Source organism: Oryza glaberrima, chromosome 7 (assembly GCF_000147395.1).
Source record: "Oryza glaberrima chromosome 7, OglaRS2, whole genome shotgun sequence".
In the NCBI taxonomy this organism is placed as follows: Eukaryota; Viridiplantae; Streptophyta; class Magnoliopsida; order Poales; family Poaceae; genus Oryza; species Oryza glaberrima.
The window spans coordinates 5,217,533-5,235,394 of NC_068332.1; the positions used below are offsets into that span (position 1 = coordinate 5,217,533).

The 17,862-nt window shown below is 40.4% G+C and overlaps 2 protein-coding genes and 1 non-coding gene across 7 annotated transcripts; all 3 read right to left on the bottom strand.

Moving 5' to 3' along the window:
* Positions 1–839: 839 nt before the first annotated feature.
* On the bottom strand, positions 840–5,062 carry LOC127780462 (hydroxyproline O-galactosyltransferase GALT6-like). Its single transcript, XM_052307368.1, has 7 exons — positions 4,118–5,062; positions 3,798–4,027; positions 3,348–3,635; positions 3,137–3,265; positions 2,862–3,035; positions 2,112–2,219; positions 840–1,724 (listed from the first exon to the last, which is right to left on the bottom strand). The coding sequence occupies exons 1-7, from the start codon at positions 4,965–4,967 to the stop codon at positions 1,518–1,520; spliced, it is 1,986 nt and encodes a 661-aa protein (XP_052163328.1). The 5' UTR covers positions 4,968–5,062; the 3' UTR covers positions 840–1,517.
* An 8,462-nt stretch (positions 5,063–13,524) lies between these two features.
* Positions 13,525–13,595, bottom strand: LOC127781002 (small nucleolar RNA R160). The gene has a single exon (XR_008018892.1). It is a non-coding gene; the product is annotated as a small nucleolar RNA R160 (small nucleolar RNA).
* Positions 13,596–14,057: 462 nt separating this feature from the next.
* LOC127780676 (F-box protein At3g07870-like) lies at positions 14,058–16,455 on the bottom strand. 5 transcript variants are annotated; one of them, XM_052307616.1, is made up of 3 exons: positions 16,330–16,441; positions 15,999–16,064; positions 14,058–15,870 (listed from the first exon to the last, which is right to left on the bottom strand). In XM_052307616.1, the coding sequence occupies exon 3, from the start codon at positions 15,866–15,868 to the stop codon at positions 14,555–14,557; it is 1,314 nt and encodes a 437-aa protein (XP_052163576.1). In that variant the 5' UTR covers positions 15,869–15,870; positions 15,999–16,064; positions 16,330–16,441; the 3' UTR covers positions 14,058–14,554. The 5 variants fall into 5 exon arrangements, with proteins under 5 accessions (XP_052163576.1, XP_052163578.1, XP_052163575.1 ...); XM_052307618.1 differs by having other exon boundaries at positions 15,955–16,064; XM_052307615.1 differs by having other exon boundaries at positions 15,999–16,069; positions 16,330–16,440.
* Positions 16,456–17,862: the final 1,407 nt, after the last annotated feature.

Sequence of the window (17,862 nt, forward strand, 5' to 3'; positions counted from 1 at the left end):
TAGAATCGATGTTACTGTATAAAAGTGGATTAGAGCAGGTACAATAGCAGGCTATAAGCCGGCTATAACCATATATCGAGAAGAAAAGAGAAGAGAGAGAAGAAAGCGGGCTACAGATTTGTAGCCGGCTGCAACACATACTCTAAGATGTTATGTGTGTATGAGAGGTGAGACCGGGTATTAATCGTGTAGTATATTTTTATAGTTAACTATTATATAAATAAGCTATTAGATTGGCTATAGATGTTTTGGAGCTAGTAGTTGGCTATACTACTGACCTTGCTCTTAGTTCAGATTGCTTACCTCGTAAACCATGGAGAGGGGAGGAAAGCTCAAAAGGTGTAGGAACATGAGAACACATATCTTCGTGCCAGTGCCATGCCCGTAAAGAAAGCAGCAAATCAGAGCATAAAAAGATGTGAACTATGCTTGCCAGCTACACCATGATGAATATTCTCTCAGCAAAGCATTTGCAACTTTCTAAACATGGTGTCATTGCCACCACTGAGACAGAGAGCACTTTCGTAGAAATACAGTCACTGCCCACGCATGAATAAACAGTAGCTGTACAAGCTTTACATCTTAGTGGCATTTTCAATTATTCAGCAACCACAAATTCACAATAGGAGCCTTGCTGTTTGGGAAGGGGCAAAAATACAACATTTCCTTCATCGCAAGTGTTCAGTAGCAAGCATTTTGCACATAAATCAATAGGGAAATCGTTATGATGATAACAGCACATTCATCGAGCAGACAACTAGAATACATGAACAACCGAAATACAAGGTTTTCTTTTACTAGACAAAACTATGATGAATGATTTGCACGCATGAAGGATATAGTGGAAAAAAGTATATTTATTAAAGGCAACAGAAACAGCAAACCATTACATAAGCACCTTCGATTTGTGAAGGTACGACTTTCATGTAAGAACTAAAGCAACAGCGAAAGCTTGCAGTTTTAAAGATGTCGCATCACATGAAATTTCCCAGACCATACTTTGTTGTAGACATAAAAAATAGAAGAGTTAGGAGTACATATTTGATTAGTCAAGGAGAAAAAGACTAGTTCATTCAGGTAGCGACTAAATTACATGACAGGTTGCAGGACAAAATCAACCTATACTTCAAGCTCTCACCACACCAGATAAGCTGTGAACAACCGCCACGTTGCAGTGAGTCGTATTAGAAGTAGAAGTAACTTAACTGAATTGCCACTTCTTCATGTTCAGGAATGATGCTCATTCATTTCTACAGTATCTAAAAACTTGTACCCATTTTTTTTAAGAAAAGAGAGTAATAGTGCACTGGCTTATCAAATGTTGAAACTAAGCTGGCTACTCTCAAGTAATCTAGGAAATCAATTTCTACATGTCAGTCTCAAGCAGTCTTAATTTACCATCAAGATATAGTTAGTGATAAATGGCTACTGAAGGACATCAGCAAATCCATCCCTTTTGTTGATTAAATGAAGATTGCCAGTACGGTATGATTCAATTGCTACCAGTTAAACTATTGTCATCTCATATTGCAACATTGTGGTTTTCCATCTAGCAACTTCTGCCACAGACATAACATCAGCCTTGGTGATTGATAATGTGCAGTATAATAATCATCTACGCATCCAAACTGACAAAACTTGGTACTGTGAACAAATTCAACAGGCCTTGTTCTGTTGAACTGCTCAACCCACAAACCCATGCTCACATCTTCCATTTTGAAGAGCTGCACAGAAAGCAATTATAAATTAAATAAGTTTCTTCTTCAACGTGGATTATGATTAGGAAATTTCTGCCAGACTTATGTAGTAATCAATCTACCAGTTTAAACCAGTGCGAAAACAAGATACCAAATAAGGGAAGGTTCTTATTTTTCATTACTAAATTGTCATGTAAGAATCATATATAGTTCGTTTGGTGAAGTTAATCTATTGTCTCTTTCATCCTATATATTTTTTTATGTTTCTAAACCAACTGTTCAAAGTGATAGTTAAGGTATTCTCCTTTTTAGGGGAAAACAGGAGGGCAGGCCCCTACTGATGTACTAATAAAAGGAGGACAGTTAATGCGCAGAGTGACGGAAATTTTATTACAGAAAACTATAAGATAGTACCCTCAGTTTTTGGTCTCTGAATTCCGACACGATGGCACCAGCAATATCAGAAGATATAACATATCCAGGACCATTTGCATAGGGTGGATAGACCTCCTCCGGCCACTCCTGCGATGTTGATAAGCAAGATTAGAATTATCCAGTCTAGTAGAGTTGCTAGGGAAAAAAAAACTCAAACAAGACAGCCTAAATGCCTAACTGATTGCAAAACAATTCTACTGGACAACACAGATAACTAAGGATGTTAATAATAATCAACAAAGATTGATATCTCAGATCTTCGATTATGTACACCTTGAAAGGACCTTTCATCACTTGCAGGAAGTAATTGTTCTTCACACTGGTTTGTATAAAACAGTGAAAAAAAACTTATGCAAAGAATGAATCAAGTTATTAATCAGATTTTGATATCTACAAAGGCATGGTTTCAGTCTTCAAAACTTTAAACATAACAGGAAGTTCTGAGACAGCACACAGCAAAAACAGAGAAAAAAAGTTGCATGTATCAATTGCAACTATAATAAGCATCCATAAAACACATATTTTCAGCTTTTTTACTGTGAACAATGTTTGGACTTCGAGAGTAACATTAGTAGTACATATCCATAACCAAGTTCTTCTAATGGAGTCTATCACTCATGACTAAAGTAATTAGCTTGCTCACTTCAAGCAAATAGAAGAAACGATGACAAAAGGTGAATACACAATATTATCTAACAACCACCATCAAACAAAATACATATGCTTTACCTCATAAGTTACAGCCCATTTCCCATGGCGTAGCGGCCTGTGATGGAAGTTGATATTCCCTATGTAGAAGCTTCTGCCACTTTGTACCTTGTTGACTTCAGTTATTATTGAATCAAGTCTGACAAAAGTATCATCATCGCACTTCATTACATACCTAGCAGAGACAACATGAACCTGAGCAGACAAGTCAACCAGTCAGAAAATACGAAAATAACAGCTACAGTTTATAGATCATTAAATAAGAATCAGTTTGAGCAAGAAAATTGTTGGCATACCCCATATTCACATATTGCAAGAGTCTTCAAAACAACTAAATCATAGTTGTCCAGGAACGGCACAAAAACGATGTCCCCAAAAAATTCTGCTTCCTTTTTCAACTCCACATTCACTTCCTTTCTGCCATGCTGGAATAAAGAAAGTTCATCAGCTCAGGTTTACGGAAGACATGAAGCAAGGAAATCTATCAAGTTAATTCTCAAGAATTACCAGTGCAACAAAGAAACGAGCTACCACATTTGGTGAGTTTCTGACAGCAGACATCCATGTCTTCCTCACACCCATACGCTCAGCAAAATGATTGCCAGATGACAGGATGCCAATGAAAATGTCAACAGGTTCGTTAGGCAGAGGAGACGACTGCCAAACAGTTGACATATCCAGGTAACTCTGTGGTGAAAAGCTTGGGTGTGTTGTGGGTAAAGACCCCGCAAACACTGATTGCACATCAAGGTCCCCACTCAATGATAAACCTGTAGCATCCTCAAGAACAAATCCCTGCAGGAGCCAAAGCAAAACAAAAATAAACTTAAGGCAACTGTTGCCCAGCACTGATGTTTGAACTACCGTAAATCATAGTGTTCTATCATTCATTATGCAAGTCATTCACCACAATTTCGATCTTGGACACAAGATAAATGGAGGAACAAATGTACTTACAGGACGGTATGGAAAAGAAGTCACATGTCGCCCGTCGACGTTCACATGGTACCCCTCCAACCCAGCGCTGATAGTAAGAACAAACAATCGGCCCTCCACAAAAGGATAAGGCCAATCAAAATTCATCTCCTTCTTCTGTCCGATCAGCCGGTTCAGCCAGGTTGTCGTCGATTCCTTGGACCGTTCATCCGCGTTCAGAATCCAGTTCTCACACTTCACGAACCCATCCACTGCACAAAAAATTATTCACTCGATCAACAAATTTCCACAGAATTCACCTGAACTAACATAATCAAAATGGAATTGCAAGGGTCCCCAACCGGTCTCCTCATCAGAGTTGGACTTCCAGCCCTCACAGCGGAGCGGGGTGCCCCACTGCATTCGGTAGCAGGTGTTCTGCTCAATCACCGGCTTGCCGCTCCAGTCGCCGCGGAGGCGTGGGTTGAAGTGGAGGATGCGCGGCGGGTCCTCGCCGTCGACGGTCTTTAGCCCCTGAAGCTCCATCATGAACTGCGACACCATGATCGGCTGCTCCCCCTCCTTCAGCACGGCGATCTTAGGGTCACCCTCGGCGTGCGCCGGCCGTGGCGTCGCGACCACGGTGATGTGGGACCCCAGCGTCAGCCCGCACGGGAGCTCCACCACGCGGCCCCTCCCATGGAACTCGTCGGCGGAGCGCATGACCGACTGCGGGCACTTGGCCGCCTCCGCCTCCCCCTCGGCGGACGGCGACTCGAAGGCGGCGGTGTCGAGGTCCTCGAGTTCCGCGAACACGCGGGCGCCCGTCTCGACGGCGCCGGCAATCGAGCGGCGGAGCGGGCCGGCGCGGGACGAGTTGAGGAGGCCGAGGTCGAGGCCAGAGACCATCCCCGAGAGGCGCCGCCCTCGTGCGGAGGGCCCCGAGACCGACGCGGACGCCGCCAGGCGGGGCTCCTTCGCCGGGCGCGCCGGGGCCGCCCGCACCCCGCCCCCGGCCAGCCGCAGATACCTCGCGCCACCACCACCTCCCCCTCCACCTCCCCCACCACCCGACAGAGACGTCGACACGAGCGGCGACTCGAGGACGAACACGAGCACCGCGTACAGGACGAGCACCGCGGCGAGCACCTCGATCGCGCGCCGGCGGCACGACGCCCCCGCCGCCGCCGACGCCGACGAAGGCCTCCGCATTGCGCCGCCTCCCACCCTAGACCTACCCCGACGCAGCGCGCGGGCGCGGGCGCGGCGGAAGTGGGCCGCGCACTGGCTTCGCAGGAGGAGGAGGAGGCGAGGGCCAATGGCGATATGGGGGAAGAAGAGGAAGAAGAGGAGCGCCTCGAGTAATTAATTAACACCCTAATCCGTTAATTAACATAATCTAAATCACATTCCTTTGGCCAAAAGGTTGAGATTACTTTTTGAAAAAAAAAAAAGGAAAAAACACAATTTGTTTACTACTGCGGTGGCGCAGAGCGCGTGAAGGGAATGTAATTAGGAATGTAATTAGCGGGGGATTTCCGGATTCGTCCGTAGACTCGGTGCATGAGGATTCCGGAGAAGATGCGGAAGTGGGGCCCACGTGTCAGTGGGTAGTCCTCGTACACCCGGTCCATGGAGGGCACGGAGAGAGAGGCGGGGGGACACGTGGATCGAGGTGGGCCAGGTGGTGTCAGTCTGACTGTTGTTTCAGGGGGTGACGTGGATCCTCTGTGGTGGGGGACGGTGTGGTCCAATTTGGAGGTGGTTTGACCATAGGTAAACTCAAATTTTTTTTCCCGATTTTGATATGTATTGGTAGCTATCACCAATTACTTTAGAAGCACTTGTGTGATGATGTTGATTGTGAAGTACTTCCTCCGTTTTACAATGTAAGTCATTTTAGCATTTTCCACATTTATATCGATGTAAATGAATATAGGTAGATATATGTCTAGATTCATTAACATCGATATAAATGTGAAAAATGCTAGAATGACTACCATTATAAAACGGAGGGAGTATATTCCTATGGAAGTCAACCCCCTAAAGTAATTTAAAAAACGATTTCTTCAAGTATAATTTGTATGACTTTTTCGTCCCACAAAATTTTGGATTTTGTAGCGTGATGCACATGACAAAGATACACTGAACTCTTTCGAGATAAGGATATCTGAACCTCTCTAATTTGGTATTATGTTCAATTGTTTATTAGTGTCTTAATAACTTCCTTTTATAGATAGCTCAAGCAGTTTTTAATCCATGATGATGTTTGTAACTGAAATTGTGTCTGCCCCCAGGAATTGGAGCCATGCATGCCAGCATAAGGAAACGATAAACTTTTTCCTTTTGAGGCATTTCGTTTCATTTCGAAATGTGAATTTGATGCTTCTTTCTTGAATTTCATACAATAAATTTCCTGCTAAAAACACCAACTTTAAACGCCCTTATTAGTAATAGCAGGAGTTTCTTCATTTGTGACTCAGCTGAAGATAGTAACGGCAGATGAATTTATGGAAAGCATTAGCAAGTGCTTACCTCCATCCTAAAATAATTTTATTTCTAATTATGCATCATTTGTAACTATGCATCTGGACTAATACTTATCTATGTGCATACAAAAGAATGAACTCTTTCTTAGGAAACACCTAAAACAAATACTCTCACTGTAAAAAAAAACTTAAAATTTAGAATAAAATTTAGTTACATTTTAATACTCCGTTCGCCAATAATTTTTATATATATGCTTAGTAAGAAGAAGTTGTATACATATATTTGCCTTTGTCTTCAAATACTTGTCACTGGATACAATTCATCTTTGAACTTTTGACCACTCATCGTTTTTTTAGAAAAAATATAAGTACTTAAAAGTATTATATTTTTAACGAAGTGTTTTACATCCTACATATATTCATTAATTCTTTTGTAAGTCATGGTCTAATCATTTTAAAAGTATTTGATGGTCAAAGATAAAATTATATTGATCAATGGTGCCAGTTATTTGAAACCAGAAGAAGGGTGTGTTCGGCACCCCTTTTCCCAACCCCTCTCCCCCGTTTTCCACGCACATACTTTTTAAAATGCTAAACGGTGCATTTTTTACAAAAAGTTTCTATACGAAAGTTGCTTAAAAAAATAAATTAATCCTTTTTTTAAAAAAATAGCTAGTACTTAAGTAATCACGTGCTAATGGACCACTTCGTTTTCCACGCATACTGTTCCTGTTGGGAACTTGGACGAGCGAACACAGCTAAGAAGAAGTTTGGTACACTTAGGGTGTGTTTGAGGAGAAGATGATTGAGGAGATTGGGAAGATACGCAAACGAGGTGAGCTATTAGCTCATCATTAATTGAGTATTAACTATTTTAAATTTTAAAAATGAATTAATATGATTTTTTAAAGCAACTTTCCTAAGAAAATTTTTAAAAAAACGCACCGTTTAGTAGTTTGGAAACGTGCGCGCGGAAAACGAAACAAACAAACTCACTCTCTCACCCTCTCGAACGCTGTCTTATTAGATAGTATGAATATGTTCTAATATAAAACTGTTGGTCAAGTTTGGCTGAATCTTATCCTAGAAACATCAAGTATTTACATCCAACCAGATGGAATCCTTTCTCCATGTGGTGTCAATTCTATTGTTCAGACTTTAACCAATAATAATTTATATATTATTAAATTTTGTAAGGTTAACTGCCAAATTGTTAGATTTATTTTGTGGGTTTGAAATAGTTGTAGGCTTAACTATTTAGTGCCACGAAAAACGAGATGAACAATGATTCATTATATATTAACTATTATAAACTTAAAAAATAAATTCTGTCATTTTTTAAAGTAACCTCTATATGAAAGTTTTTGCACGAACGCACTATTTAGCGATTTAGAAAGCATACTCACGGTAAACGAGGGATTAGCCCACCCAAACACCACCTTAGAACTCAATTCAGCCTTAGACATGTTTTGATGAAAGCCATTTTTTATCCTACTATTTTTTTTTGGCAACTTCAATAGTATTTTTTTTAAGAGAAGGCAAAGAAGATTGTCTTCAACAGTATTGTATGGATGTTTGGTTGGATGCTTAATTTTGCTCACACTAATACAAATTCTACTGTAACAAATTTGGTAGTGCCAAGATTTTAGCACTATCAATATTTTATTTTAATTAGTAGGTTAAAATTAATATGGGGTATTTGATAGTGCAAATTAACCTTTTATTAATACAAATTCTACTACAACAAATTTGGTAGTGCAAAAATCTTGGCACTACCGTATTGTAAGATTTGGTACTACATTTCATTGGTAGAAATTAGGGTTCAAACCAAAATAGCCCTCGAAATCCATTCTTGAATTAATAGATTTATAAAGCGCCTATCTTAACCAGTGATTTTTTTCTCAGGAACACTACAAGTCAATGGGATTATGAAAAGTGCATCGTGCAAAATCTTGTTTTTCTCCCTGGCTCACGTGCAAGTGCATATCAGGTCTCACGTAGTTCCCTGCACTTCTACTATACTTCAGCTGTGTACAACCTCCTCCTCTACAGTTTTCACTCGTACTGGAGTACAACTGTTGCAAGATGTGACAAGACGCCATGTGATTCGATTCAACTGGGGGTGTTAAATGTTCAGTTGACAGCCAATTCAAGAAGAATACGCTCTAATTGGCGCACTTAATTATGTTGCTACTACCTGTGCAAAGTCTGTGTGTACGAGATGGATGCTGATCTTGTGCCAAAATCTCTAAAACTGTGAACAAAGAGAATGCTAATTCATTGGTGTACCGGAGATTAACATAACTGTTGCTGAGAAAATGTGTTGAAGGACACTGAACTAATCGGTTTTTCAGCGGCGAAAATTGGCTGGTGCATTGCATTTGCATATGCAATAACTTTTAGAGCCAAATGTCGCAGGCTTGAATCTTGGGTAAAATGAATTAAAATATTTGAATTCTAATTTTATTCATAAAGGGGGATTCACACGAGGAAGAATGCCCCTCTTTTCTTGTCAGAATAAATTTGAGTTAAACGATTAGTGCGTGCAATTCTATTCAGCAAGACAAAATTTCCCTAAATTTGTTTCACCGTTTTCCCACCCAAAAAGAGAACTTGACAAGTATTGACCCTTTTGATCGCTAAATTTTAGATGGCAAGTTGTCAACTATGGCTCGTCTAATTCAATTGCTACGGCAATCATTATTACTATTAAAAACCAATATAGGTGATGGTGAGAGCTCGAGCAAAATCTCGAACAGGGACTTGTAGATGCATAAAACTCTATAGTTATTAAAGTACGAAATCATGCTAACATAGAAGAAATGCTGATCAGTTCTACAAACTGTGTGCTAAAATACAACCTGTGCTAAAATATACAAATTTATAAACTACTCCCTCTATTCAAAAGTGTTAGGGGCTGCCTAAGTTAGCAAGTTTAATACTCCCTCCATTCCATAATATAAGAGATTTTAGTAGAATGTAACACGAGTAATATGAATCTAGACACCTCTCTATCCAGATTCGTAGTACTAGAATGTGTCATATCCCAACAAAATCCCTTATATTATGGGGCGATATAAGGAATTTTAGTGGAATGTGACACATTCTAGTATTATGAATCTAGACACCTCTCTGTCCAAATTCATAGTACTAAGATGTGTCTCATCCCACCAAAATCCCTTATATTATGGGATGAAGGGAGTAGTATAGCCAACTACTAGCTCTAATTATATATAACCAATTTAATAGTCCATTCATACAATAGTTAACTATAAATATATATTACACCATTAACATATGGTCACACCTTTCATACGCACACAATATTTTAGAGTCTGTGTTACAGCTAGCTACAAATTTGTACTCCGATTTTCTTCTCTCTCTTCTCTTTTCTTCTCTACATATGCTTATAGCTAATTGGTAGCCTGCAATTGTACTCCGCTATTTTTTTTTTGACCGGAATTGTACTCCGCTATTAGGCGCTAGGGGTTGGGTAACCTCCATGACTAGCTATTAGATGGTGTATAGGTTGCTAGACTACTTTGGGTGTTACTTATACTGATTATAAAAACAACGATAACGTTGTAAAAAATAACATTAAGGTGAACCATAACTATTATGACATTGAAAAAGAAAAACAACCATAAGATTAGGATCGACCATAAGTGAATAAAAAAAATCTAAGAATCTCTCCTCTCCCTATGTTCCATTCACTCCCCACCTAGTAAAATATTGATTTAATTTGGAGTCTTTTTTATTTGTAAATGTGCCCACATCTATTATCCACGTAGAACTTTAACAACTGACCAACTGGCATAGGATGTTCGGCAATAAACATTGGTATTGCGCTATGCCGTAACAACTTATTAATAACAAAAAAATATTGTTTATAAACTTTTATACTCATATATGTGTTGTTAGTAATTTAAAGCAAAGGCTGAAAATGAATTACAATGAAAAACTTAAAATAAACCAACAAATTAAGTTTCAATACTCAACTCTGTTTCTTTCTTTTTTATTGTTCATTTTTTTAGGAAAGAAAAGAAAGATGCTCTCTGTTTGACTCTTTCTGTTTGCTAATAATGGCACTACGGAAGTAGGGAACGAAGCAGGTAGGACCAGAAGGCAGGAAGACGATAGATCTGTTTGAGATTAAGCCTAAGCAAATTCCACTTAATGTAGTAAATTAATGTAAACTTATATTACACCCTTTTCTGTTCGTTCAAGTGAACTGCATCACCAATATATGTAACATTCAAAAACTTAGGCTCTGTCATTTTCTGCTCGCACGTTTTTCAAACTACTAAAAGGTACATTTTTTGCAAAAAGTTTCTTTACAAAAGTTGCTTAAAAAGTCCAATTAATCCATTTTTTTAAAAAATAACTAATACTTAATTAATCACGTGTTAATAAACTGCTCAGTTTTCCGTACGGAGGGGATAGGTTCCCAACCCATCCTATCGAACACAACCTTAAGGGTGACTGATATGTTTACTTTACTAATTAAGACATAGTGACTGATATGCTTACTTTACTAATTAAGAGGGCTAAAGATGTTGGTATCTTAAAGGGGTTATCCCTCATTTAGTAGATGATGGTTTATCAATATTGCAATATCTGGATGATATCATTATTTTTTTAGCATGATTTACAACAAGCTAAGAATCTGAAACTAACTTTATCTGTTTTTGAAAAACTGTCTGGCCTGAAAATTAATTTTCACAAAAGTGAATTATTTTATTTTGGTCATGCAGGGGATTATTATGATCAATATTCTAATATTTTTTGTTGTAAGTTAGGTTCCTTACCTGTTAAATATCTCGGTATTCCAATGCATTTTAGAAAACTTAGTAACAATGATTGGAAACTTATTGAACAAAGAATTGAGAAGAAGCTTAGTAGTTGGAAAGCAAAACATATGTCTGTTGGAGGAGATTGGTTTTGATTAATTCTGTACTTTCGAGTTTAGCTATGTTTATGATATCCTTTTTTGAGATTCCGAAAAGGGTTCTTTAAAAAATTAATTATTATAGATCACATTTCTTTTCGCAAGGGGATGATAATAAGAAAAAGTACAGGCTTGCTAGATAGGATATTATTTACCAACCCAAAGATCAGGGTGGCTTGAGGGTTCATAATCTGGAAATATAGAACAAATGTCTTTTGAGTGAATGGTTATTTAAGTTAATAAATGAGCAAGGGGTTTGGCAGAATTTGTTGAAGAGAAAATATCTTTATAATAAGTATATAACCCAGATTGATAGGAGACAGGGTGACTCTCATTTCTGGTTAGGTCTTATGAAAGTTAAGAATACTTTCTTGAATATGGGTTCTTGGATAGTGAATAATGAGGAACAAACAAGATTTTGGGAAGATAAATGGTTAGGTAATATGGCCTTTAAAGATAAGTATCCTTCTTTATATGCTATCGTCAGAAGGAAGAATTCTTTAATTGCTACAGTCATGAGTTCTGTTCTACTTAATGTATTTTCAGGAGAGCTTTAGTTGGTCAGAATCTTATATTTTGGCATGATTTGTGTGTTTCTATTGTACATATCCAGTTGAATCAATCTTCGGATTGTTTCTCATGGAATTATAATCAGAATGGTCGGTTCTCTGTAAGGTCAATGTATCTAGCTTTGATTAATAACTGCTATATTGGGAGGAATAAGATAATTTGGAAGCTTAAGATTAAAGGGGTGGTGTTAACGAAAGATAATTTAGCAAGACGAAACTGGAATGGTAGCTCAAGATGTCGTTTCTGTATGAAAAATGAGACAATTAACCATCTTTTTATCGATTGCCATTCGCAAAATTCATATGGAGAGCAGTTCAGTTTTCTTTTGGCTTATACATTCCTACTAGCATTTCTCATATTTTTGATGAGTGGTTGTTAGGAGAGGACAAGAAGAAAAGTAAACTTATATTGCTGGGAGCTTCTACGATATGTTGGGCTCTATGGTTGTGTAGGAATGACATAGTTTTTGATAAATAATCATATGTTTCATATATGTAGGTAATTTTAGGGAACATATTGGCTCCGGTTTTAGACACAGTTACAAAGGTCTGATGAAGACGGAGAGTTTTTAAAGTTGCATGCAGAAAGCTTGAGTCGATGGTTATGCATTTTTTTACCAATTATGGATGGAGATTCACAAATAGACATCATTCTCCATATCTTTTATTGGTTATTTTTATCTTTATGCGATGGTTGCTATTATTTTTAGAGTACAATTGTTTTGAGTGCTAGATTGTAATTAATAATGGGTTATAGCTCTTTTGAGTAAAAGCCGGGATGTTATATTTCATTATTAAAAAAAATCACCAATATATGTACTGCTTTAATTCCACTTAATGTAGTAAATTTGCGCCTAACTTGACTAAATGTTCTTCAGGTGGAAGCTCTGAAGTCGTATCAGGTGATCCTAACGATGAATTATTGACTGAAACTGACAAGATGGGAGAGGAAGGGAACAGCTTACAAGTTGCAAGCGCGAAGGCGACTACGATCACCTCACACCAGCCGAGAGGCGTTTACATGGAGCAGAAGCAGATGATTGATAAACACAAGTGGCCAACAAGTCACACGGGGAATCGCATCAAGGATTTCAACCAATACCTGGCACTACGACATCCCAAAAAGTTGGGCCCCGGTTAAATCTTGAATGTTCTTCAGAGGTTTTATGCTGGTATGCTTTCTGTGCTGCTAACCCATCCAGCCATCTGTTAGCCTGTGATGCTCCTCCTACTGTACGGTGGTGTTTGAAACTCATGAAGATAAAGATTAAGTTGGCGCATCACAAGACTAAACGTTTGGTTAGTCTTGGGAAGATCTGAAGATCTGAGTGTGGTATTTCGAAAATCCAAACCATGTTTAATACTTGGATGCATGTATGTGCTTCATATGTGTCCAAATTTACATGTATGTTAGCGAATCTAGACAATAGATATAAAGAAAAAAAGTCTTATAATGTGGAACACAGGGAGTACGGTTTTAAATATGAAATGAAATATAAGAGAGCCGCCATGTTGAATGATGCAAGTTTTGCTATGTAACAAGTAGGTTAGATGCATTAGCAGATAACACGATTAAAAGGGAAACTAACAACTTCCTAGATGATTCATGCAAGTTTTTTTTTTACATGACAAAATGCTTCGGGGGACGGATTTTGTCATGTAAAAAAGACCCCTCAAATCTCGTATTGAAAGATGTAACAAAACCCAAGCTAGAAAAATGCAAGAACTACAGGGTCTAGCATATTGCTCAGAGATTCATGAGAAACAATCAGAGAACTTTGAAGACTATGAATGGATTTAGATACTTCAGAACAAATAGCCTCTTCATTTGGATTTCCATTTCCCAGCAACAAAAAGACAAAGATACAACAGTTTCTATTAACATCATTCAAAACCTCGTAAAGGTATATCACTATACAGCCACAGAATTGGAAAAACAATGAAGCTTTGATAATTATCAGAGGGAACAATATCAAAGATTGCATTGAGATAATTGTCAATTATAAGCAACCACAGAACTTGCTCATTTTGTTTCACACCTATGTTATTCTTTGAACACGATTTAAAAACTTCCTCCGAATCAACTAATCAATCATCCCAAATTACCAATAGCTACAGACTAAGGAAAGACTCGAAAAAGATAGTTTTTGAACATGAGGTGATCAGAGAAATTTGAAGACACACCCATACCCTTTTCTCGCAGTTATCCCTGTACCCAATCTCAAGAGAACAGGGGCTAATGGTCCGGGTCAAACATAAGAAAATACCATCCAAGAACAGCATGCACATAGATGACTATCAAACAAAAGTACCTTAAGTCTTGGTAATAACTTACATAATCATACAAGAAATAATGTCAGGGAAGCCTATCACACAAGATCATTGCATGTTGCGATCTAAGAGGAGAAAAAGCTGAAAGCCAAACAAAAATTACCCACTGGAATTCAAGTTACTCCACTCCCCAGCATGGACTAAAAACCATATTCACCAGCTTCATACATTTTAATTAGAGCAGGACAATCCGAGTACAAAGTTTATAACTGAAACTAGGAAAACACAGCAAGCCAGCCAGGGTTCAGACTCTTAGAATGGAAAACATCTTGCCTCTCAAGATTGGCAAGAAGATAATTGGAGTAAGAAGCTCAGACAGTAACACAAATGCAGCTCCTAGCTCAAAATGTCTGAACTCCGAACAATGATATAATCTGGTAAAGAAGTTCAGGCCAAACTACTCTTAAGAACCAGTGGATGTGTTGAACTGACCAAGGACACAGTAACACATCTACTACAAGTTCACAACCCCTGGCCATTCTGTATGCTCAACAAGCTTCCTGAAAAGAAACCAATTGAGTGAATATTCTTAACATCCACCAAGTCTGAACCCAAAGTGTCCGTCTCCGGATCATATAACCGCATCACCCGCCTCGCGTATTGCCCTTCGAAGTTGGCTAAGTGCACAGTTATGTAGATGAGTATCCTGCCATCATCTAGAATCAGTGAGGGATGTGCATGAGGGAAAATGTGTTCAGTGTCCCAGGTATCCATCTCCAAAACAATCCTATACTTCTTCTCCCAAATCTGCTTCTCCGAGTCCATCAGATACCAGAGGTCTACGTAGGATTTGATCTCCGCGCTTCGATAATCCGTGTACTGAGCTACAACCAATGCACCACTCAGCTCGGACAATGACAGATTCTGGTACACCGACATCTCAAGGGGCTCAGGGAGGATCTCATCGATGTTGTTCATCTCCGGATGGGTCGCCATTGGTCCCTCCAGGTATGATATCCACCTCTCGGAGCAGAGATCGAACAGGGCCATGTGATCCATCTCGTAGGATTCGCGATGCGCGTTCTTGACGCCATTGGGACGGCCATCCAGCAAGAAGTAGACGACGCCATTGATGACGACGCCGCCGATGGCGTCCCTCCGGACGCACATCGGCAGCGCCTTCTTGGCCCTCCACCGCATATGGTATCTGCTGCTCTCGTCCAGACTCAAGATCTCGAACAGCTGTTCGGGGCATTGCTTGTTGTGGCAATCCGTGAGGACGCGGAGCACCTTGTAATCGCCATTGCTGTCCCTGCCGTACTTGAAGGAGCCGTCGAAGTCGCTCAGAGATCTTCCCCGGAGGGAGTGCGGCGTCGACAGCGGCTCCGGCAGGTGGACGGCGGCGCCGGTGACCGGGTTGAGGAGGGTGGCCCTGCAGGTGTAGACCTCGGTGACGCAGAGGAGGTCGAGGTTGGTGGTGGGGAGGACGAGGTGGGTGGCGGCGTGGCGGATGCGCTTGACGACGCTGCCGGAGAGGTCCATGAGGAGGACGTCGACGGAGGGGAACGCGTCGAAGTCGAGCACGCCGCCGGCGAGGAGCGGGCCGCGGTGGCGCGCGGCGTGCGCAGTGACGAACGTCGCGTCGGTGGTGAGCGCCCGCCACGACCTGCACACGCCGCGGAGGCGGCACACGTCCTTGGGCCCCAGCCGCAGCAGCACCTCGAACAGCACGTCCGCCGGCAGCGCCGCGCCGCCGCCTCCGCCGCCGGCGGCGGAGGGGGACGCCGTCGTCCCCGCCTCGCCGCTCACCTTGGCGCACTGGCTCCGCGACGCCATTGCTGACAAACACACACCAAATCAGCAAGACACTTTACTACCTCGAGCACATAAATATCTTTAAACCGATAGTATTCCCGACTTACGTGTAGACTATTCTTTTATTTTTATGATAATCTTCTCGACTTACGTGTAAACTATGTAGATGTCGCTGGAGAAGTGATTTGAGATGATCCAAAAGTGCAACAACGATAATCTTATCTAGTCCAAAATGAAAGTATTAGCTAGAGAATTATCCAAAGTGAAATTTTAATAATATAAAATATGGATCAAAGTACAATTAACTTAAAAAAACAACGAAACGGAAGATATAAAAGAACAGTCGATGCGACGACGACGACACAGCGCGCGATTCTGGTGGCGAAGAAATCAAGAACCCTAGCTAGCTAGATAGTACGAAGGGGAAGATTAGCGGGGGTTGGTTTCAGATCCGACGCCGACGAACTCCGGTGGAAACTAACCTTCGTCTACCTCACCTCCGGTGCGGCGGCGAGAGAGGAGGGGATCTCCTTGCAATGGTGGCGATGGTGGGAGGAGAAGGAGGAGGAGGAGGAGCACCATTATTTGTGTCCGTGGAAAGAGTGGGGCAGCAACAATTCAGCCAATGAGAAGGCTACAACTCCTGTGTGCATGGTACGACGACGATGGAGTGATACTGAAGATTTTTTTTTTTTTTTTGGAGGTTAGTTCAAGAAAAACGTGGGAATCCAAGATGGATGTTTCTTTTTGGAAGAAAAAAAATGAAATGATTATTCAAATGCTTGGAAGGACGGTTTGATAGGGACTGGTCGCTGGACGGGATCGGTTTTCGACAAGCAGGAAACCACGGCTGATGAAGCCTGTTGTGGTTTTTCTTTTTCTTTTTTTTTTTTGGAGAAGTCTACTTTACGTCCCTAGAATATGGGTACTAGGTAGGTTCCAATAATATTCTTCAACCGCAAAATTGGATACAATAATATTCTTCAACCGCAAAATTGGATAGAGCATTGTCACGCCCGGAATTTCTATACAAAATTCCAAACGCTTATATGTGTGTATATCCTTGTCCAGGAATCAGCCGAGGCACACAATAACAAATTGATAATAGAGTACTATTAAACAGCTAATTAATATTCGCAAAATAGCAAATTATTACATAGGTGGATAGTTCCTCTCAAAGAATAAAATTCTACGCAGCGGAAATAAAACAAAATACGGAACAGCTATGGCGACTCCACTCCACAAGCAACTTAACCCGAACAAAGCCTAGTCCTCCAAATCATCACCTTCACTGAAATACTCCTCTGATGAATGAATATTGCAAGAATGAGCATATGACATACTCAACAAGCCACACAGCAAATATGCAAGTGCACAGGATAACAAAGGATGGCATAGTAAAAGCTCATTTGCATAAACAGCATTTATTAAACCTTTGAGAGAATAATAAAACAGTTGAATAATTAATCAGTATTAAATAAACACCATACAACACAACCGTGTTGCATAGGCCCAACCTCATCTGAACAACCAACCCCGGTTGTACAAATCAAACCTCCATACCAGGAATATACCATTCCAAACCAGGAGTCAAATTAACACAATATTATCATTAATGAGTAGTGTGAGACTAATCAAGAAAAACATTGTTAAACTCACCCATAACCGCGGGCACGGCTATTCGAATAGTTTTACTCTGATCAGAGGTGTACCACTGTACCCACAAGACACAGCTCCACAACATGTCACCATGCGCCTTAGTACCACCACGGCACCTTGGAAAGGAACTATGACAATACCTCTCACACAACACAACTCATCATAGTGCACCGTTCCTGGATCATAATCTCCCCCTCAAAACCAGAGGCAATGGACTCCCCAGCGACCCCCACGGACTTCTCGCCGCTTCACAGTCTGGCACCCCATAATGAATCATGCCATACAAAAGGTAAAACCGTTGCCCACGCTGGCTTGTGGTTGGCACGGTAAATGTTTCACAACAGTAGCTCGCGAAC